General features: G+C 40.6%; 2 protein-coding genes across 9 annotated transcripts in view; both read left to right on the forward strand.

Annotated features, from left to right (window-relative positions):
* The window catches only part of LOC137132914 (FERM, ARHGEF and pleckstrin domain-containing protein 1), a 45,859-nt gene extending 33,668 nt beyond the window's left edge, over positions 1 to 12,191 (forward strand). For 3 of the 7 annotated variants that reach the window (XM_067515934.1, XM_067515935.1, XM_067515937.1), the window contains exons 14-27: positions 1,132 to 1,319; positions 1,607 to 1,696; positions 2,871 to 3,004; positions 3,863 to 3,944; positions 4,030 to 4,267; positions 4,358 to 4,488; positions 4,620 to 4,688; positions 5,450 to 5,539; positions 5,814 to 5,896; positions 6,837 to 6,949; positions 7,186 to 7,349; positions 9,697 to 9,804; positions 10,697 to 10,848; positions 10,952 to 12,191. In XM_067515934.1, coding sequence (XP_067372035.1) covers positions 1,132 to 1,319; positions 1,607 to 1,696; positions 2,871 to 3,004; positions 3,863 to 3,944; positions 4,030 to 4,267; positions 4,358 to 4,488; positions 4,620 to 4,688; positions 5,450 to 5,539; positions 5,814 to 5,896; positions 6,837 to 6,949; positions 7,186 to 7,349; positions 9,697 to 9,804; positions 10,697 to 10,848; positions 10,952 to 11,033 — 1,724 coding nt within the window. In that variant the 3' untranslated portion in view covers positions 11,034 to 12,191. Of the gene's footprint in view, positions 1 to 1,131; positions 1,320 to 1,606; positions 1,697 to 2,870; positions 3,005 to 3,862; positions 3,945 to 4,029; positions 4,268 to 4,357; positions 4,489 to 4,619; positions 4,689 to 5,449; positions 5,540 to 5,813; positions 5,897 to 6,836; positions 6,950 to 7,123; positions 7,350 to 8,643; positions 8,781 to 9,696; positions 9,805 to 10,696; positions 10,849 to 10,951 lie in introns of those variants that run through there. The other 4 variants (XM_067515936.1, XM_067515938.1, XM_067515939.1 and 1 more) reach the window with 4 other exon arrangements.
* A 914-nt stretch (positions 12,192 to 13,105) lies between these two features.
* Positions 13,106 to 22,849, forward strand: part of zmp:0000001200 (dedicator of cytokinesis protein 9) — a 68,432-nt gene continuing 58,688 nt past the window's right edge. For both annotated transcript variants that reach the window (XM_067514719.1, XM_067514720.1), the window contains exon 1: positions 13,106 to 13,530. In XM_067514719.1, coding sequence (XP_067370820.1) covers positions 13,414 to 13,530 — 117 coding nt within the window. In that variant the 5' untranslated portion in view covers positions 13,106 to 13,413. The remainder of the gene's footprint in view (positions 13,531 to 22,849) is intronic.

Genomic DNA, 22,849 nt, shown 5'->3' on the forward strand with positions numbered 1-22,849 from the left:
TTATTGAAATATATTTTTATATTTAATATTAGACAAGGACGAGAAAATGCATGACTTTACATTTTCACTTACTACTGTACACCTCCACCTTCCCCATCTCTCAGTCAGTATCTCATACACTCACTCAGTGTCCCTATAGACACTCACAGGACTTGGACCTTTGTGCTACTTTTCTATTCAGTTAACAGTGTAAATATGCTATTTTAGAGTCAATAAAGATGCTCTTTATAAAGTCATATTTCTGGATCTTCTGTTTGAGACCCCAGAAGTCGGTGCCTGGTGCTCCTTGTAAATGCTAGACTTTCCCCCCTGTCTCATGTCTCCTGTGGTTTAGTGGTGTTGGTTGGTGGGTGTCTGTGCATATGTCTTTTTACTATACTCATCTGTAGCTGTCTGTCTGCTTCACCTCTTTCCTCTGTAGTGTTTAGACTGTGTCCTTCCCAGAATTGTGCTAACTCTGACGAATAGTTGCACTAGCCTTAGGTGATGTGTGCATCACTATTATGCTAGTGCGGACACACCAGGGGGCAACAGAGAGAGTTGGGCAATTCACAGCCAAACCATAGGAAATAAGCGGTGTCAGCATTGTCAGAGTAGATGACAGGAAGTAAGTCACTCATCTGGAAGCTCCTGCAGAATGTGTTTCAGCTTGTGACTGATTAGTGAGGCAGAAAGGATGCCAGAGCTGTCTGGACTGCTGAGTGAATCATAGCAGATTCTGATCCTGGGTCAAACTGTGTTTGTAAATACTAAAATAGCTTCAAGTAGCCTTGCCCATGGCTGACCCTTGCCATGTTGGACGATGAGTAAATGCTGGAAAGCATTTTAGTAGCAAACTGCAAATTTGCTGGTGATTTTCTCGTAGTTGTTTTGTCTGATCTACAGTTTTAAAAAAACACTCAAAAGTCATTTATTTATCACTTAATTACATTTAAAATTTGTCTTTGTAATGATATAATAAGTCATACTATGTGCCAAACTCCACCCATTTCACAGTTCCAGTATGTCAGTGAAAATACAAATTATATTTTTAGCCAGATCAAGTTTGGTGATACGTTGTCATAAATATTTTACTCAGTCTAACTATGACCTGTTCTCCACTCATTGTGGCTGGTGTGTGACCCCATGCAGATGTGGTGTCTAACAGTCCTCACCTGTCTGCCTCCTCTGGACACTCCCATGGTATGGTTAACGGTCAGAAGTCACTGGAGCTGTGCAGCCACAGCCCAGATGGTCGACAACCCTCCCCACTCACCAGCCCGCTGCTCAACGACGCCTGCAGCATTCGCACAGATGATGAAGACGAGGTTCGGAGAAAGGTTTGTCAATCAGAAGCACTTCATTATATTGCACAGTGTGATTTCTTTTTTTTTTCTAAACTTATGCTTCAAATCCACCGTTGAATACTCAGAATAGCACAGGACCTAGATTACCTGCCCTAAATAAATCTCCTTTGAGACATAAGCAGTGTTTTTCTGTACATTTGCTCTGAGAAATGGGTTAGACGGGCAATACCACGAATGAGGCTCCAAACACTGTTGGCTCATACTTGGGTAGTTCAGACGTTGGTGCTCATTGTCCTTTCACTGTTGTGATGCTGTTGCAGCGGTTTCCAACAGATCGGGCCTACTTCATCGCCAAGGAGCTGCTGACCACAGAAAGGACGTATGTGAAGGACCTGGAGGTGATAACTGTGGTAAGACAGGACAAGTCCACTCGCCAACATGCTGCTCTACTGTTTGTTTTCTGGTGTTTTGTCCACTGGGTAGAAAACATTGATTATTCCAGTTAGCTGCTCCATAGCAGAGCAGTCGCCAAAACACAAAGTCAGGCAGTGACAGTATTATTTTGGCAGATTCGATTTTTTTCTATTCTTTTTTTTTATCACTCCCCACGCTTTGAAATGCATTTATCTTTTTCACTCTAGGCTGTGAATATTAAACCACGTTTGTGTTTAAAGAGAGCTGGAACAAGCTGCATGTTCATCTTACTGTTTCAGACCTTTAGATTTTACCGGCTTGGTACAAGCATGTGGGCAACATTTCATTTGATATTATCTAAAAGGAAATGCAGCCGAGAACAGGATATTAATGTGCGGTCCAGCTCATGGGCTCAAGGATCTTCCTACCAGGTTCTACTGAAGCATTGCTGTCATTTGATTTTGTACGTGTGTGGAGAAACAAGGGGGTTTAAAGGCTGAAGGGTTTCTCTTTTTAGAAATGCTTTTCACACATCTCATAAATATTTTGGTTGGCTCGTGTCCTTATTCTTGTTTCAGCTGTGTGTGTGTGTGTGTGCATGTGTGTGCGTGTGCGCGCGCTGTTTTTCTATCAGTGTCTCGTTTCCCATAAACTGGATGCTAATACTGCTGTTGTGGGTGAAGTCATCTGAGTAACAGCTGGTGCTTCTTCTCAGGCCCTTTCAGAAACGCTCACTTTTCCCAAGACTGTATTCCTTTTCCCATCACGTCCCCTAAATAAAGCAGTTTTCTGTCTGCTGGGCCCAAACACACATAACATTTGGCTTCAATCTGACTTAATGAAATGATAGTGTTAGGGATGACTGGCTATTGATTCTTCCGTTCATCCGCAGGCAATTAAAGGATTTAAGAGATATCACAAGGCTAAGGTACAATACCAGAAACAAAGTAGAAAGCTTTTGGAAAGACCCTGTAAACATCTGCTCAAACACAGCACTGAACAGTCTTTGCTTGTGTGAAACTTTTCAATCTTTTTACAAGCTTGAAACCAGAACATTAGTGCTTGAGTTACCTGATGGACAGATGTACATGTCCACTTTTCTTTCAGCGTGTCTTTCAACATGACTTTTATTGTCTTTACTCTAATATACGTGTATACCTGGGTTCTCAGTCCTTCCAGAATGCTGTAGGACAAGACGAGGCCACTCCAGACTCTCTGAAGAACATTATCCTCTCCACCTTTGAGCCTCTTCACACGTTCCACATAGGTTTTCTCAGGGAGGTGGAGCAGAGGCTGGCTCTGTGGTGAGTCCCCTTCACATCCCCTGCAGGGTTAAGACCAGGCTCACTGATATGGTGGTTTGTTTTTGGTCCAATTTGTCGTGACTTTTGCCCCGGTTTTAACAAGTTTTATTGGTATTTAGTCTGAGAGGGTGACCGGGTCCCTCTAGATGACCTGAAGAACTATTGTCTCCATGGCAACAGTCATGCTGCACCATGGCAAGTATTTTCTTGCCTGTGGGATTCTGCTGTCTGGTCTCCTTAATGATTTGTGTTTTACCTACATTAAAACACACTGAATCTCTCACACACAGTCAGTCATGCAGACAGTGATAACCTAAAGCCTGTCAGGCTGTTAACATATGCACCCATTAACTGCAGACATACAGTTTAGTATTTTTGTTGTTGGCTAGTCATTGTTATAGATTCATTTATATAAATAGCCAGCTCTACATCTTTAAATATTCAAATATTGTAGTTTCAGGCACTTTTGTCATTTTGACCTTAATGATAAAGCCTGTGGCCACAGATGTCATGTAGTCATTGATAAATGTGTTTTACAGACTAAGATGTGTTCCCCTAAAGCTTCTGCTAAAATGCTGTGCCAAATTAATAAATATTCTGAATGAATCCAGTAATGGCAGCTCATTACTTCTGCAGTCTGTATGATGGAAAGTCATGCTCAGTGGTGACACCTCCTGGTGGGTCCTCTCCCAAACTTCAAAGAGGCTTTTCCAAATTCATCGGCATTTCTATTGCTAAATTGAAGCATCATTTTTGTAATCAATAGGCTTTTGTGCAGCTTAGACAGTTAAATAACTGTCTATAAAGGCTCCATAATGTTTCACAGAATAGAAACTTGCTGTTTCATGTCACTTTTAGGGAAGGACGTTCCAATGCTCACATCAAAGGAGACTACCAACGCATTGGAGATGTCTTGTTAAAAAACATACAAGGCTTGAGGGTGAGACGGCACTTTCTATCAAATTTTTACATGTTTGTGCACATAATGGAACTTTTGCTTATATACCATTTTTATCTCTGTTCAGCCCCTAACAGCAGCCCTGCATAAGCAGTCTGAAGTTCTGCTGGAGCTGGAAAAGGCGTGCAGAGCATCCCGCAAATTGGAAGCTCTTTGCAGGGACTTTGAGCTGCAAAAGGTCTGTTACATTCCCCTCACAGTCTTCATTCTGCGACCTCTGCACCGCCTCATTCATTACAAGCAGATCCTGGAGCGTCTGTGCAAACACTACCTGGCAACTCATGTGGACTTCAGGGACTGCAGAGGTAGAGTAGCTCTACACACCAGGTCTTCTGGTCCATTATCAAACACAGGGAATCAAACCGTGTTCTTTTTAATCTGTGGCTTCTGTGTAGCTGCCCTGGCAGATGTGTCTGAGGTGGTGGACCAGCTTCAGGGAAACCTAATCAAGATGGAGAACTTCCAGAAGCTTCTTGAGTTTAAGAAGGATTTGATTGGCGTCGACAATCTTGTTGTTCCTGGTCGGGTGAGTTTAAAACTTAAAAGAATGGACCGGCAGAGCTTTTAAATTTCTGTGTGACTTCCAAACATCAATTTATGTCTTTCAAAGAAGACACTACCACAATAGCATGTGTTTTTCTTTTTTCTTTTTCTCAGGAATTCATCAGGTTAGGCTGTCTCAGCAAACTGTCTGGAAAAGGCCTACAGCAGCGAATGTTTTTCCTGGTAACACCTACTTTCTGAGATTGGGTCATGTGACTAATTTAAATATCTAGCTATGTGACCTCATCACGTATTACTCACATCGTGTTTGCTCATGTGAAGCAACTACACACTTTCTTGCAGGGAAAAAAACACATGTTGCTCAGACTTTGATAGTGTTGTGTTATGTGGGTGTTTTACACATGTGCTTTGGTTTGGTTGGCAACATATGTATGGAGGAGCAGTGAGCTGAAAAATAATATAAATCGTGTTCCTTTCAGTTAATAACCCAGTATTTATGACTAATTGTTTGTGCCTCCTTAGAACATTTTATTGCGTGAGATACATTCAGTTTAGTAATTTAAAATCAAATCAAATCAAATTTTAAATCAAATGCATTTGAAACATTGTTAAATGACGCCTTCACTCATATTGAACTTCGTTTGGTTCAAGGTTAAGTAGTCCATGTAAATGAATGCCCCCTGGCTTCCCTACATTAAAATATCTCGCTACTTCTAGCTGAAAAATGCCTCCAGATGATGTCACTTGGAGGAACCTTTAATTCAGATTATGTCATCTTGTTGCTCTCATCATTAGAGTTCAGATGATGTAATCTGGAGGAGTTTTTCAGGTAGGAGCAGAGAAATATCCTAATATAGGGAAGCCAGAGGGAAGTTTAAATGCTATAATGTACATTTACACCCTAAACTACAGTCATAAAGAGCAAGTTCATTATCACTAAAGTCACCCTTTAAGTAACTTTTTCCTTCTGTGTTTCATATTAGTTCAGTGACGTCATCTTGTACACGAGTCGAGGGATGACGGCAACTAATCAGTTCAAAGTGCATGGCCAGCTGCCAATCCATGGCATGACAGTAAGTGATGTGTCTCACAACTGAGCGCAGAGTGCTTCAAATGGCTGTCAGCAGTTTGTCATTGCTGCAGATAAACTGTCTCAAACAGCTGAACTGCAGCACTGTCAGCAGCACACACATTCACATATTTTCAGGACAGCTTCACATGTCCTTCTCTCTCACTTCCATTTCAAACTCACTGCCTACTTCTTTTCCTCTCTGTCTATTTTGGTCCTTGCTGTCCTAGATACCCCTACTCTGTAATGTTTTTTCTGTGTCGCTGTTCTTCCTCTAGATCAGAGAGAGCGAAGATGAGTGGGGTGTACCTCACGCCTTTACGCTGGTTGGAGAGCAGCAGTCGGTGGTAGTGGCAGCAAGGTAAGACGAACAGCACACATGTACCTTGTACCTAGACTTAAAATTAACCCAGATGAGCTCTGTGTGTGTTTTAAGATGTTGCCAAGGAGCTGTTTGAGAATCATTACACATGCCCTCTGGTTGAATGCCTTGAGTTCCCACAAATTATGAAAAACTTGTAGAAAACAATTTGCACCTGGGATGGCATGTATTCGTTTGTTAAAATCTTTTTACAGTTTCAGTTTGATTTACTCACTGAAATCTACAAACTTCCAGTTGCTGTCCTTCAGAGGAGAAATTAAGTAAAAAAAAAAAAGTTTATATTCTAACCTAGATGACTTTCAATTATAGTAAGCATAGCATTTATAATTTATGGGTGGAGTCGTGTTTCAAGGACATTTTGGGCCCTGGGCTTTACCTCTCAGGCTGCAATAAGACATATTTCTCTACCGTGTGAGTAGTGGAGTTTGCACCTGCACAGCAGGTACAGTCAAGGACTGACATCACTCCACACATTTTAAGTTGTCACGTTCCAGGTGGCTGTTTTAGACTTCAGACTCATTAGTCAGTTATAAAAAAATATTTTTTTTTGCAGCCTGGAATTGTTGGATTTTAAATGGAGTTAATTAATATTACATGTGATGTGTATTTGTTTTTCTTTTTCTTTTCTTATTTCATGATTCTTTTGTTTGTTCTACTGCTCTACACTTTTTTCACTCTGACAAAAAAATAAAAGACAGTCACTTTTTTGTCTTCAAACTAACATTTTGATGATTCAGTTTCCATTAATGAGCAGATGGCGTCTTGGTGTCTGTGTGTCTTTTTTTAGGGAAATTTGGCAGGACACCCAGTTCCAACTTTTGACATGCTTGTTAACAGGATAATTTCTAACCACCAGACCATCCTGCTGTGAACCTTGCCTGTTTTGTTCATTTGTTATATTTGCCTATTTTCTCTATAGTTCTTTAACAGAGATGGAGAAGTGGATGGAGGACATAAAAATGGCGATAGAAATGGCAAAAACCAGAAATGGGCCTTCATCTGACCTTGTGACCTGCAATCTGACAGACATCAGTAAGTTACTGCAAAATAAGTTGCTTATGTGTACTTCAGTCTGGACTTTAGTCCAACAGTAAGTTAAAAAAAAAAAACTTTTGACGAACCTTACCTATCAGAAAACTGACTGAATTTCCAGATACACAAGACTTCATCAGATTTGTGAATGATCTGACACTGTATGTGTTTTAGTGCCCTTCTCCCCTCATCATCCTGCCCATTGTCTAGCAGTAACAACCTCCTGACTTTCCCAGAATGCCCTGAAGACACCTCGGTGGAAGCAGAGTCTGAGGACGACATGACAGCTTCACAAACCTCGCTGGAGAGGCCCACCCCTCAGCGTGGTAACACTATGGTGCACGTGTGCTGGCACAGGAACACCAGTGTGTCCATGGTGGACTTTAGCATAGCTGTGGAGGTACCAGCCAAACCTCAGCACTCAACTTCAGACCTGCCCCCCCCCTCCTGCCTCGCTGTTTTATTCCTCTGTTTTTAAGTGTGGGCTGTATCTGAATTCACTTTGATTATTTCCCAGTGGGAACATTATCCTCCTGTGCTGCACTTTATCTTCCTGTTCAACGACAAGTGTGAATATTTAGTAGAATTCAACTACTTCTCAGTAGTACTCACTCGAGGAAGAGTTTTTTTATTTTTTTTAAACAACAGCACCATCTGACAGCATATAGCATACATACAAGGGAGATGTTTTTATCCAAAGTGACTCAAACGTAAAGAACACACATTAAGGGAAACTCGGCATTAAGCTTTTCCTAAAGACTCTTCTGACATATGGACACGAAGAACTCTGACTCAACCCAGTGTCCCTGTGGTTTGTGGATGACTACTGTCTCACCTGAGCCACAGCCCTCCCATATGTGACCCAAAACAGTAAAGTTGTGGGCTGAACAGCCAAGAGCCATTAATACCCATTTTCAATTGTATTTTGTTTACATCCATGTTTTTTAGTTAGCATTCCTCTTGTTCTCTACGGCATTTTACACTTGCAAATTAGCACCACTGACTGTCAATCACTAGAGCATGAAACTGGCAGCAGTATGTGAATTGCTCCACAGTCACGCGTGAATATGCACAAGTGCATTCCCACATGTTTGAACAATACCAACAAAACAAAATTCCTGCTTGTAAATGATTGCTCTGATCTGCTGGTTTAAAGAACCTAGATAAATTTTCATGAACTTTGTTGACAACTGCAGATCATGGGTCTAAAGATTTTGCATCAGAGTCTCTGATTGCAGAATCTGTGGATAATGTTCCCACCGTTTCCCCTTTTGGCTGACAGCAGCCACCCTAATGTCCTTATCTATACTCAAAACTGTGGCATTCCTGTGTCTTTCTGTCCTTTTTCTTCGCTCTTGGCACTTAAAATGTCTGTTCATCTATAAATAGAGTGAGAGCAGTACGTAGATGTGCTAAATGTGCTCATCTCACAGAGAACGGATCCTGTTTTGGGATGTAGTCTCCCTACAACCCAGCTGTGTCCTGATCTAGTTCTGCTCTTCCTCTTTAGTTGTAACAACGTCCTTTTCACAGCCTTGCCTGGATACACCGCCAGCCTCCGTGTTGACCCCTGCCACTGCATGCCTGTATTTCACCTACTCAGTCTCTGTGTTTCTGTCCCTCCTTCCCCCCTGTCTGTTTTTTCTCTCTCTGTCTCTCTTTTTCCCATGCGTCTGTCCGATCCTCCGTGGTAGAGGACCCTAGTCCAGTCAGTGAGAATAAGGCCCCCCTGGTGGGGCCCCCAAGTGGCCAGGGACCAGTGCCTCTGTCTGTTATCAGCTGGTACCGTGTTCAGAGCCTTTCCTTTAGTGAATCCTGCAGGAGTCTAGAGGTAAAGAAGCCAGGCAGGCAGGAGAGGCCCTGTATTTGTCTGTACTTGAACTGCACCCTAGGAGCGAACAGCTACAACATATTTGTAGATTAGAGACACATTTGTTGCTTTTTTATAAACTTTTGACAGAGAACTAAAGCTTGAACTGAATCATAACGTAATGTAAGAGGAAAAACTGCTACAAACTGCTAAGTTGCTCTCAGCTTATTTCCAGTTTTATAGTTAATGTTTTATAAAAATAAGTGGTTCCCAAATGTTCCCAAATAAGGCTTCTCAGAGGGTATGTCTGCAGTAAGTAGAGGTTAAATGGGAAGATTATATAGGTGTATACAGTATACACTTATAGGAGAAAAACACAATCTGTAATGTTTTTCCTACTGGTCTAGCCTCTTGAATAGACCAGCTGCTCAGTACATGCCCCCCACCAACCCACAGTTGTAGCACTACATGCTTTGAGTAACATAAAAAGCAGTTGCTCACTAAGTAAAAATTTAAGTGAAAATATAAAGGCTAAAAGAAACATGCATCTGCTCCCTCATTAAGTAATAAACATACACATGCAAATGTACCTGTATTAATTAACAATCATATTGAAATTCCTACAAGAGGGCACATTGGTGCTGGGAGTGTGGATGAATTGGTACTTAATAATAAATTGGTACAGTATTTATAAATTTAAAGGGCTGTGAGGGTGCTGTGTGTCAGATACAGAAGTATGGTAACCACGGTGTGAAATATGAGAAAACTAAAGATTATTTAAAGGATACTTTGCTTAGCAATAGATTTTCCCAGCAGCCGTCCTCCACATTCTCAGTCCAAAAAGGAAAAAAGTTTCCTACTAATGAAGAGTGTAAAGTGTGTGACTGTTGTTGATATTTGCATATATTTTATCTGATAACTTTTTTCTTTTTGACAGAATCAGTTGTCAGGAAATTTACTGAGGAAGTTCAAGAACAGCAATGGATGGCAGAAGCTCTGGGTGGTTTTCACAAACTTCAGCCTGTTTTTCTACAAGTCTCACCAGGTGATGAACTTTAACACACCACAGCCTCTTTGCGTTAGATCCCCTTCTCAATCTGTGCCTATTTACTCTTGTCTAGACTTAAAAAGAGCTCATCTCTGTGTTGAATGTCAAACCTATGTGTCATGTTAGAGGTAAACGCACTCTCTCATGCAATTTGTCATCTCACTTCTTACCTCAGAAAGTCTTTCAACTACAGATGCAGAAAATTGTTTATTTCTATTTGTAGTAAAGAGAAAATATTCTGTACAAAAGTAAATTTTATATGGATTTTATTATGTTCAAGAACCAACAACTCCGTTAAAAATAAAAATAAAAACTTCCTGAAAGTATGCAGAAGTTGTTTAAAGAAGAAACAAAAATCAGTATTTATATTCAGTTTATTATATTCAAAAATCAGTATTTATATTATATAGTATTTGTATTTATATTCAATAATATATTATAGTAGTAAGGTACAGCTGCATCGAAGTGAATGGAAAAATAAAAAATAAATATTTGAATGAATTTTGAAATTGTATGGGGCTTAGAGTTATGTCAATTAAATGCATTGACATGAGTACAGATTTGGGGCACTGTTTAGCTTCTGCTTCCCCTCCCCAACATTTATTTGACAGTTCCTGTTTAAAGTTACAGTACTTTGTGAGTCAACATTCTATATAACTCAGTGCTAAGTTGGAGCCTGTCACTTTTCAGTTGTCTAATTGTTGATAACAGTTCCCACCAAAGATGTATTTACTCTCAGCTTTTTTTTCCCTTTTTTTTCCTCATTATTTATATTACAGTATGACCTTCCTGATGTATCTTGGGAGCCACTGGACTAAACCATTAAACTATATTGAAAAGCAAAATTCATTTACGTTTTGGTTCAACGTCAATTCTTATTTGTCCTCAGGATGATTATCCACTGGCCAGCCTTCCTCTGCTGGGCTACTCAGTCACCATCCCCTCAGAGTCTGAGAACATCCACAAGGACTACGTCTTCAAACTGCATTTTAAGTCCCACGTCTATTATTTCCGTTCAGAGAGTGAATACACTTTTGAGAGGTACAGTGACGCAGCATCCAGTTGCATGTTTACTAAATGTATTTGCAGTTTTTTTCCGCCTCAGATGCCAGAGAACTGATAGAACGTCTCTGTCTGCCTGCAGGTGGATGGAGGTCATCCGCAGTGCCACGGTTCCCTCCAATCGGTCTCGCGTCCTGAAGAGCAAAGAGTCTCATCCTCACTGACTTCTCCCACCTTGTTTCCACACGCTGACTCCTTCGGGTGGCATGTGCCACTCCTGTCAATCTGGACTCTGTGCTTTTCTTTTCTACACTTATCTGGGACATTTGTACATGCGTCCACGCACATTTGGTGCTTTTTAATGCTTTAATGGTGACATGTCCGCTGGTTTAGACTGCATCAGAAACTGCATTTTTTGGCGTTTTTACTCTCAACTCTGAAACCTCTTTTTAAGGATGTCATTTTTATACTGTTTTCTAATGGCCTAAACCACTTCCTATCTTTCTGATCTTGCATTTTGTCATTGCTTATTTTTACACAGGATCATGTGGATATAGATTTTCAACATTCCTTCTTAGATGGTTAAACTCTCACTGCATTGTCATAATATTTTGTCTACTTGTTCATTTTTATTGAAAATGGCTGCTTTAAAAATACTCTGCAACTTTGGTGCCAAACTGATTTATATTAATGTCCTGGTCTTTTTAATGCTATTTTGTTACAATAGAGATAAGGAGTGTCTCCTACACTGTAAACCATGAAATTTTAAATCATAGTAAACAGGCCACCCTTTAAAGGTTAGTGCTCAGCTCATACCTGGCACAGCACAATGTTCTTGTGTAAAAAAAAAAATAATAATAATACAAATAATAATAAGTTGAAATATGAAATTATTTTGTTGTATTATTGACAAAACCGTAGGCTGAATCACAGTATGGCCAGAGGTAGCTGCCATCAACACAAATGCCATTTCAAATAAATATTCTATTTGCTGATATTTGTTGTATGAATACGTCTCAAACTGTTTTTGCTTTTGTATTATTAACATTAAAGTTCCCTTTCCGCCGTATGAGAAAATGTGACACATTATAATCATTGTATTATAGAAGTAAGCGTAATTGAAAGCTTTAAAGATTATGTGTGAAACAAAAAAAGAACCTTTCAGTTCCAAGTGCCGTCGCCCTCACTGAACTAGGCTGCCTCCTGTATTCAGATACCAGATCTTTTTAATGTATCTAAATGGAAGGAAATATGCATTTGACAGGGTTTTGCAGTGACGCAAATGAATGGGAAATCTCAGTTCTGCTACGAATTGCTGCGTTTTTCCAATCAACAGAGAGCTCTTTGGAAATGAAAGCAATAAAGAACTTATTCAGACCTAATATTTGTGCTACTTGTGTTCTGTTGGAGTGCAGGAGGCAAAAGACATGTTGCCATTTGATAATTGAAACGCATCAGGTTGTGCATGTGTATTGGCAGACATGACCTACAGATGGCATCGCTGACCAAGAAGTTGTGTTCAGTCAGGCCTTAACCACAGTATCCTGTATTACAAATGCATAATACATTCATCATCAAGATCGTAGGTTTTCCAAGTCAAACATTTGTGTAACTTTGATTTGAACTTATGACATGTAATCATACTGTACACTTGGGAATTATTCAGATGTGTTTTAAAGAATCAGAGATTCATATTCTCTCTCTCCTACAGTATATGATAAAATGTGAGTAATGCCAAGAGAATATTTTCTAAACAGTATTAGACTACTAATATAACGTGATACATGTCCAATTCCTAAATTAACTCTTAATTCGGTTAGTTAGGCAGTTAATATCATGCCTGGATGTCTCTGTGTGGATGTGGTCCACAATGGAACCTATAATTTAACATATACTGTACCACCTTCCTTTATCCTTCTCTTAAGACGTACTTCTCACTTACAAACACATCCTTTAGGTCATTACCAATAATGAAGCTCAAGGCAATTAAACACTTTTATTACAAAATCTAATCTGCTCTATTTACAGGCTAATGCGAATCAAACCTACTCGCTTTATTTATTATTTTTCTTGAAAATCTGCTCTAGTGTTAAAAACCATATTTAGATGCCAGGTGACAGAGGAGAGTAGTAACACTTTATTACAGTCTATTAGATGTTTTTTCAGAGTGGTGACCTTTGTGGTAATAGCAAAATAGTGATTCAGTCAAACTGTAAATACTTTCTGTCCAAAGTCCAGGCCCTGCCGCTCGCATAGGGGGCAGGCCTTTAAACCGGCGAGGGGCGGGGTGCGCCGGGGAGACAACCAGATCATGCACCTCCTGTCGTGAGCTGGATGACCAATGACTACTCCACAAGAGGATATATTCTCATGACAACGATAAATCCGATGGAAGCAGGGAAAACTGTACACGCTTACTTTTAAAGCGAAAATAATGAGATTGAAACGTGTGCGTGAATCAGCAGCGGCACCGCAACAACGTGACCCAGCTTCGTACTCGCGGTGCGCGCTACTATGGATCTGAGAGACGGATGAACATTCTCTAAATGTCACTGATTTTAGCTTGTGGATTTGAAGGCTATTGATGCAAAGTGGTGACAAACGATGGCTACTCCTGCGCAGCCGGAGACCAGGAAATTTACGCGGGGTCTGGGGAAACCCGGCACGGCTGCTGAACTCAGGCAAAGTGTCTCTGAGGTGGTGAGGACGTCTGTGCTGGTTGTAAGTACAAAACTTAACATCCTCCTTATCACCCAACTTAACCACCGTGATCAGTGTTGTCCTTTGTGTCTGGAGCGTTAGTGGAGCCGGGAATCGCCTGGATCTTACGCACATATTCAGCTAAGAGCCAGTCGACTTTGGATCAAATGGGTGCGAGCACATGTGGCTGGTGACGGTGGAAAAACAATAGATCGAGGTAGAAGTGTGTGTCCCCGACCTGTACCTGTGGGACAGCGTTGTTGTGGAGAGAGAGGGGGAGAGGTGAAGGGGCTGTTTTAGTTACACTTAAGGTGGAGTATGAGTTGCCACACAACTCTGCAAAGCTGCTGAGTTTGGATCACCTGAGTGGGAGCCCGCACAGTGCAGCTTCAAAGCCACAGTTCATATTATAGAACAAGTGATCCTGGCTTCCAAATGCAGAGAGTGGAGTGAATATTTGAGGTTGACTCCGTAAAGTTTTAAGTAGGGTTATATATTTATCACTGTGTAAAAAGCTCTTAACGTAACCTTAACCTTACATTTGATTGCACACTAAATGCACTTTGTGAACTTTCAGGTTTCCTCACTTTCACTTGTTCAATTTATTGTGTCTTAGTTCATAGAGAGCCCATGTCTAATCAAGGTGTTTGTGCATAGTGTGCCAATGGGGGAACTTGTTTTCATAAGGATGCCCTGAGACAACTTAATACCTCAAGACAAGGGAAAGCATGTGGCTTCGATTTCATGCTTCAGACACATATAAAGTGTCCAGTGACGGTGACATAATGCTGAATTTGACCGTTCACTTCAGAACATCTGGGTGGCGAGGACCTGTCAGTATCACCTTTCCACAGAGCCCTGAGAGGAAAAAGGAGTCGAGCCTTTTGTTGTGTCCGAGTGCGTTGGGTGATTGGTGTTGCGTCTGATTGTTCCAGTTTTCCTGGAAGAAGTTACTAGGTAACCGAAAAGGACACCGTCCAGGCTCTCTGTCAGGGAAATGGAATCCTGAGTCAGGATCCCAGACATCCAACCACACCTTCATATTATTTATTCATTCCCACTATGGTGCACTGCCAGAGGCGTCTGAGGGAGGAGAACAGAAATGGATACAAGTATGTGTGTTGAGAAACCACCAGGCTTAAGGAGGACTGAATTAACTCGCAGAAACTCTGTTTGAGACTTGTGTGTTCAGCAGGTCTGCATATGATGTCAATACATAGCAGAAACTTGTAACTTCAGATTGCCTATAATCCTGCACTGATTATGGGACAATGGATGATGGGGGCGACTGTGGCACAGGAGGTAGACCAGTCATCCATCACTCCCACAGTCCTCCAGTCTCACGTCGAAGTGTCCTTGAGAAAGACACTGAAGACCAACTTAGTTGCTCCCGGTGAGTGTTAGCCAACTTCATAGCAGCCACCCTATTTGTGTGATAGTGTGTGTGTGTCCAATTGGGAGTGCGAATGGCTGAATGAAAAGCAGTGTATATTGCTTTGAGTACCAATAGGTACAAAAGCGCAATACAAGTGCAGACCATTTACCATTTATCATGGGACACAGACATGAAAAAGCCCCACATAACTCCTATATACAGCAGAAGAATGGCACTGATTAATGTTTCATCTCTTTCTGATTGTTTTTCTACTCTTTAGTGTTTGTGGCTATTTTGTATTTCTTTTTAAACGCATAATATTAACAGCTGCTTCATTCAATGGTTCTGGTCTATAGGTCCTCTGCCACCATGGCCTCCCATCTGGACATGTGAACTGTAAAAGCAAATGTATTGCTGACTGTTTGCCCAAGCTTTGAGTGGGACAAGAATGTGGCTCCACAGGAGAACATTGTCCACAAAGTTTGTAATTAATTCCTCCATGAAACATGTAAATATTGCGGTAGGAATAGACAGGGACATAAAGGGGAGATTGTGGCCATTTTAGCCAGTTGGATTCAACAATGGCCAGGATGTTGTTTCTACTTGGAACACATTCTTTCCTGTCCTTTAGAGCCTTTAGAAAACAAATTACTTTGTGATTAGTTAGAAAAATACAGTGTAATACTTACAGTAGATATGATTGTTTCTTAGCTGTGTTTCAGAGTCAAGTGCACTGTGCTTCTTTCTTCCTCTCCCATCAATTTGTGCATTTTCGTGAAGGCACACACTGACCAGAGCCTCTTTGTTTATTGTTGGAGTGGAAAGTAGAGCGATATGTAATAGGCCACAGCCCTCAGCCGAGCCATCCCTCCGTGAGCGCCTGATGGCTCTGATCAGCTTTGAATTTGTTGTGCTGGTGATGCACTTAGATACAACACAGAAAACTGTCTCGCCAATGTTACTTTATATGGATTTTAGAGCTGAATGTAAAGTGTTTTGATGCAAATTTTGTTCTGTCTCCACTCTGCAGCATGTGCTGATGGGTACACAACAAATCAATGTTTGTTGGACATGTGTATTTAGTATATGCCATGTATGAAGCATTTGTGGGCAGTTGTGTAATTGTAACCAATGGTCCTAACAGCATGTCCCCAATTGGTGATAAACTCAGATGCTCAGTGTTCCTGCTCTGTGCTTGATACACCAGATGGATTCTGTCATGTTGGGATGATGGCATTAGCTGTCTATGGCCAGTGTGATCAGGAGGGAACATGGGTCTTGCATGTACTCTGATGGAGAGCATAAAGAACCAGGCCACATTGACATAAGTCAGCAGTTTGCTAGCAAAACATCTAGTAAATCTAAATTGCTGTGACGAGCTTGTCTGAGCCTTCTGGGGTCTACTTGTTTATGAAAATGGCAGATAGACAATGTAGATGCTTCCTAATCTGTTTGGGAAGCATACAGCTTTTCTTGTTTCTTAGCTTCACTCAATCAGTCTGATTGCTTCTTTCTACTGCACCGTGTGAGGAGACACATTTTTCTGTGTTTTGGGTTTGCTCAAGTCAAACATTGCCATTAATGTGACCTTGGTGCAATTCATAGAAGATACAGTGTGACAGTTTTTAAGGCTTTGCCTGCTACAAATACAACACACTGTTTCTGTCAGCCCTCTTGCTGTAATTGGCCACACCTGCACATGTGGTTAGTTCTTTTTCTTGTACATAATTCCCAAAATGTGGGAATCCTAGGAACATTGCCATCATTCCATCTGTAATCTGTGTATATTTCCATCTTAGTGAGAATTTTTTTTTTTTCAATTTCTAGCATTGACAGAACATGTTCCTTCTTTGTCTGCAGAGATAAAGTCATGTTATTTCATGCAGTAAAACCAGACTTGTTAGTCAAGCCGCCCAACAAATATGTGCTCGGACGATTCATCTATGGATCTAGGTTTAGTTGAGTGATTATACTGAGCGAGTTTCATTATCTGAAAGTGTTTACAAAATAAGCATAAAGCTCTGCTGTGTTATGTGTGCTTTCTGCTAATGCTGGCTGTCACATAGGCTGCAGCACAGAGCCAGTCATATGGTTACAGGGCTCCCAGTGTGGTGTAAGGCCTGAGCAGCTTGACCTCGCTCGGTCTCTCACTACAAGGCCTGTTGGTATCAGACTTTATGGGGAATAAGCTGCCTTTGTTTCTGTGATGTAAACCCTCCACAAGAATAAACCCAGGGGGGGTAGCAATGGGAGGGCAGATGAGTTCTCTGAATGGGTCAATAATACATGAGGCCGCTCTAGTAACCAGTTCACCCACTGAATGACTCTCTCCTGTTCTGAGGATTCGATGATGCTATAAGCTTCTCAGTTCCTCCATCCCCAACAAACTTTGCAACAGCCGACTCTGGTCTTACCTTGTTTTAAATATTCAGTTACTGTGTTTTGGGATCATGAGACAGAAAAAAATATCACATTTACATAGACAAATTATTATCTTTGATTATCGTTTAGTACTGGACTGTGGGACTATAAAAGTCCAAAGGAAATTGTGATGAGCATTTTAATTGTTTTCTGTTGTCGACAGATAAAACTATTTCTAACTAACTTATTAAAAACCTATGGTGATAAAAATAAATGCTAGTTGCTGTATCAGTGTTGAATATGGGGCCTCACTGGACACCAGCCTAGTTTATCCCTCCTGCAGCGAGGAAAAGTGGAGTTTATGGGTATTCTGCTCGTACCAGCTCTGCATTTAAAGCGATGAGACATGGAAGTAAAAGCAAGTAAGAAGCCTGTCAGCTTTGTTACAGTTTTCTTATTTATGCACTGTTTTCTGTAAATGTTTCCAAGTTGATGAATTGAATGTATAGTCCAAAATTTGCAGTTACTAATGAGGAACCATTTCACCTCCACAAGACCCAGATTTAAGCAGTAATATGTGGCTCGTTGACGGAAGGTTTCATTGAAAGTGAGAAATAAAACACACCCAGCAAACTCGCTATATAATTTGTCTGCTTGGGCTTGGGCATGCCTCTTGGCAATTGTGGTTATAATCAAAAACAGATTTGACACTCTGGCTTGTTTGAGTTAAGAATTGGAAGCTTTAGAGAAGTCCTCAGCTGAGCTCATGTCAGGATAATATGGAGCACTTTGTCAAAAACGGAATGGATTCCCTCCATCCACCCCTGACTAACCCAGGTTAGCCCACATAAATACTTCAGAATAAACGCCAGATCAAATAATCCAGTGAGTAGACAGACATATTAAATATCATAATCATGAATTGCACTTGGCTTAGCTCTTTAGGGTAGCTGATAGTTGACCACTGTTTTTAAAAACTTCTCATTGTCCCAGATATGTTCCCTTAAATCAAAATAATTGTGAAATATTAACCTTGATTTAAAAAATGGAATCCTAAGAACCTAAGATTTGGTTTTCTAATCACTTGAGGGGATTATTTAACATTTTCGTGTGTGTGTGTGTGTGTGTGTGTGTGTGTGTGTGTATATGTGTGGGAAATGAGGAAATGTTTGCCTGAATTTTTCCTGAATGAACAATCACTTCTCTATGTGATCTGTAATCCATTATTTTTTGGCCCACTGGCTTCACTCTGAGATCCATGTATGATCCACTGATTTCACAATTGTTAGATGATTGTAATTGAAATGCCAATATAAAGTGAGACAGAGATAGATTAATATAAGAGTTGTGGATTTTATTTTATCCCTCTGACAACAGTTTAAAGTTCTCTGCCACCATAACCGATAAGTCTCCAGAATGTTTCCATCCTGGCTGGAGAGGAAGTGTCCATGATTTCCTGTCCTTCATGTTCTTGTGGGAGAGCTGAGGTTGGTCTTTTCCTAGATAGAGCAGGTTTCCTGTGGCTGTATTTGGGCTGAAAAGCAGTGTTCTGCCTGATAGAGCGGGCCTGTTTTGGAGCGTAGAGGAGGTTACCATAACACTCAGAGCCGGGACAGTGGGTGTTTTCCATTTAGCAAGTGCATGGTACTACTCAAGGTCTTGGTGTACACACATGTCCTTAGAACATAAACAATCCCCGAATCCAACAAGACTTTTTTATAGCATCCCCCACTATTCATAATTCATAGGACAATGATTCTACAATGAAGGTTCATGTCCAGTCAGGACTTGTTGCTGAGGTAACATTTGTTTTGATGGAGGCTGGAATACTTTCTCTGTGCCTCCAACAGTTTGTTTAGTTTTGATGCACTCTTACTCATCCAAATAGAGACCACTGCATAACAGCAACGCTATTGGGTGGTCATTGTTATGAAAGACTCCAGCATTGCTTTTTAACTGTCAGAAGCTCTCGTCATACATTCATAACACATCATCCTCTCAGCGCCCACTGCTGAGACACATCCTGCTGTTGATCCATGATTGCAGCCCATTATGATCAGCAGCTTAGTAATCAAGTGGAGTATTGCTTTGCTTCCATCCTCCAGGCCATTAATGTTGCTATTTTTGAGTCAGCAGGGCACACACCTAAGTGCTGCTGTGCAAGACTTACTGACTCACTCCTTTTGGCCTTTTTCCTCTGTGGTTATTATGTGGTTAATTCAGTTTGCCTTTCACTGTAATCTGATGACTACTCTGTCCTCATCTTTTCTGATTTAATAAGGAAATACAGAAGATATTAATGAATGGAATACAGATTATCACTGCACAAAAGACTGCAAAATGCATCTTGAACATCTTCATGCAAAGTGTAAAATGTGCTTAAAAGGCATACTGCATTTTTGTTGATCTGGATAGCAGTATTGATGGGTTCACCTCTTTGGTCCAGACTGAATATCACTGTTTTCTTTACAACTGTTTGATTTCCATAAGACTCACAGACCTCCGATGATTATTTAGGCCGACTGGCGATTTTCTCCTGTGAAAATATGAGATTAATGTTGAGTCTTCCTTCCCTCTGGATGAAATGTAATATCTTTGCTGATTTTATAAATGTACATCTATCATTATCTTCATCAAAATGTCAGTTTCTCCAATATCTGCAAAACCCATCAGCCTCAGCTCAAATGTGTGCTTTAACAGATTATAATGTGTTAACACTGTAAACATCACACTTCCTAAATAGCATGATACTGTTTTCTGTGTGAGTATTTTAGTATGTGGACAGTAGCACTTAGCATGATATACTGTTTGTAAATGTTTTTTGTTTTGTTTTTTGGTGGGGGTATGTTGTTTAAGGTGAGCTGAAATGTATTTATGCAAGGATGTATGTGAAGATCAGATGCCAAAACCACAGTGTAATATTGTGGAATACTCTCATGCATAATATTACAACTCTGAAGCATCACAGTGGCCAGTGTCGTATCATTGTTCATTAGGACCATGAGAAAAATGGCCAATGCTCTGCCTTACAATTTAATATGTAAATTAAATACTATTTGGTATGGTTCAGCTTTTCTGCTAGATGCTCTTGCATTGATTTGATGGTGATGTCTGTGTTGACATCCCTGCTGCATAAACAGACAGGTTCCTTCAACAGAGTGGGGAGGAGGACATCTTTTCCCACAGGGCTACTGTGGACTACTGTGGGGTCTAAACACAGCTTTGATTTAGTTTTATTTATTGTGGTTAGCTGGTTTTAACATTATCAAATGCGTCATCCTTCTGATGTCTGCAAAGAAACACTTTGTGAACAGTTTAAAATAAATGTCTGGTGTTCATTGACATTAGTGCTTTGCCATGTTTTTTATAGTCTAGCCTACACCAAAGCCTTTAAGGCAGTGCAGGTCTGCTTGTCAGAAAGTGTCCATTAGCCTCAAGCTGCTTTAAATATTCATACGAATTGAACCATTACACACGGTTTTATTTTCACTGATTCAGTAGTTTTGCTGGAGTCCAGTCGGAGAATTAGCAACGAGGTGAAACTGGTCATGCCGAAAGCTCCAAAGAGCAAAATCGTTGCTGCGCACATGTTCATTGACCTACAGATTAGGTTCATCCGATTAAGCTCTGAAAAGCACTACAACACTCCTGACCGGAGCCTGAACAGCGCATCCATGTTGTCTGAGCCAGAAATATCTAGGAAGAGCAGACTAATGACATTTCCTTTCAATTCCTCCTGTGTGTTTTTGTTTGTGAGATGTATTTACTTTCCTAGACTACTTAGAGACTACCTACACTACTACCATAAAAGCAATGTTTCCCTCCCCTTCTTTTCTGCAACAGGCCATTAACTTATAATTGTGGGTTCATGTCCGTCATGACAGAAGAGATTGTAGGGCACCCTGCAGGCCAACACTCGTAACCTTGTCATTATTTGTTTCACCTCATGAATGGCATTTTCTCCATTTTTGAACAGCTGCCAATGGGATGTGTTCAGTAGATTGGAGCATCACTGTTGTACTCGAGTGTGTCAAGCTAACTTGCTTCCTTGATGGATGTTAAACTTTAAGGCTGTTGGACTTTTACAACCTTGGTAAACATTAGATTAAATAAACAAATGTTTCTTTTAGCCACACTGATGTGTCATGGCTCCAGGAAGGCCAGTGTCACTCTGTTTTATTATTCAACCACAGTTGTCCAGAATAAAACATCTGAACAAACCATGGATTCCAATGAAATTTCGTGTAGGCTTTAATGGTTCCCAAAGAGTGAATCTTAATTACTTTTTGATGCCCTGACTTTTTTTCTAACGCCAATGTCAAGTTTTATATTTTTGGTTTTCAATCGCAACTGTCATTGGGCGAAAGGCGGGATATAAACCATTGACAGGTCCCCAGTCTATCTCAGGGCCGACACAGAGCCACATACAGAGACAACCATTCACACTCATACCCACACTTGGGTGGGGGAATTTAGAGTCATCAATAAGCCTAACATGCATGTCATTCATGTTCACGGAGAGAACATGCAAACTCCACTCACAAAGGGGAGTTTCTTGCTGTGATGCTTCCCCTGACATTGTAATGGTATATAAATGTATAATAAAAATGCACGTTTAGCTAGTAAAAATGTTCTTTTATTATCAAAAATATCAAGAATGGTCAGGTAGTGTAGAAATAAGGCTATGGTGAAATTATGAAAATAATAAATATCTGCATGTTTTATGCCGATTGCTTGCTTCCTTGGCTGGTGTATTTCATAATATTACAAACAAAACATCCTTCCTCATCCCTTGATGATCATCCAGCATGTCCATATAGGAATATGGCTCATATAGACTGGCTATAATTACTAATACTTTATACAAGAAATAATAAATAAATAATTTATAATAAATAATAATAGTTTTCGTAAAATAAATCTGACACGCACCTGTAAGACTGAAGCCACTCATTGTGTGTACTGCCCCCCCCCCCCCCCCCCCAGTGCCCCCTCTGACATTGCCTGCTGCGGTCAGTGACCTCTCATTCACACTCTCTGTTCGGATCACACAGGATCAGCTGCTGCTGTATGTGGTGTAATGGATGGCTTAACCAGGACAGCACATACAAAACTAGTTTGCAGTATTGACATTTAGAGCTACAACTTTACTGGATGGAAATGATTAGAAAATATTTATTTGTTCTGTCTTAAGGATGAGGGACTGCTGTGAGGCACTTGGAAACTACCTACCGTTCCTGCTGCTGACAGTAGAACTCAAAGTGAAAGTAAATTTTGGCATCGCTGTTTTTCATCTGGGATTTCCCTTAAAGATCAGGGCCTTATTCACATCAACCCAAAGCAGGGCATCTAAATGTATTATTATTTAAGTAAGCAGGCAAACGTTTATGTGAAGTTTACCCTTCCCCATGTTTCCTTCTTTCCCACAGTACTGAATGCGCTGTTAGCTTAATTACTGTAAACTGAGTCTAAAATCTCTTAACACAGATGAGACCTGCCACAACCAGAGAGAATGACTTTTTAGCAGGCTCACTGCATAGCTGGCATTCCTCAGTCAAAGTGTAGGCATAGGAGGAAAGAAGAAGAAGGAGGAGCACCAACTAC

Source organism: Channa argus, chromosome 9 (genome assembly GCF_033026475.1).
Source record: "Channa argus isolate prfri chromosome 9, Channa argus male v1.0, whole genome shotgun sequence".
NCBI lineage: Eukaryota > Metazoa > Chordata > Actinopteri > Anabantiformes > Channidae > Channa > Channa argus.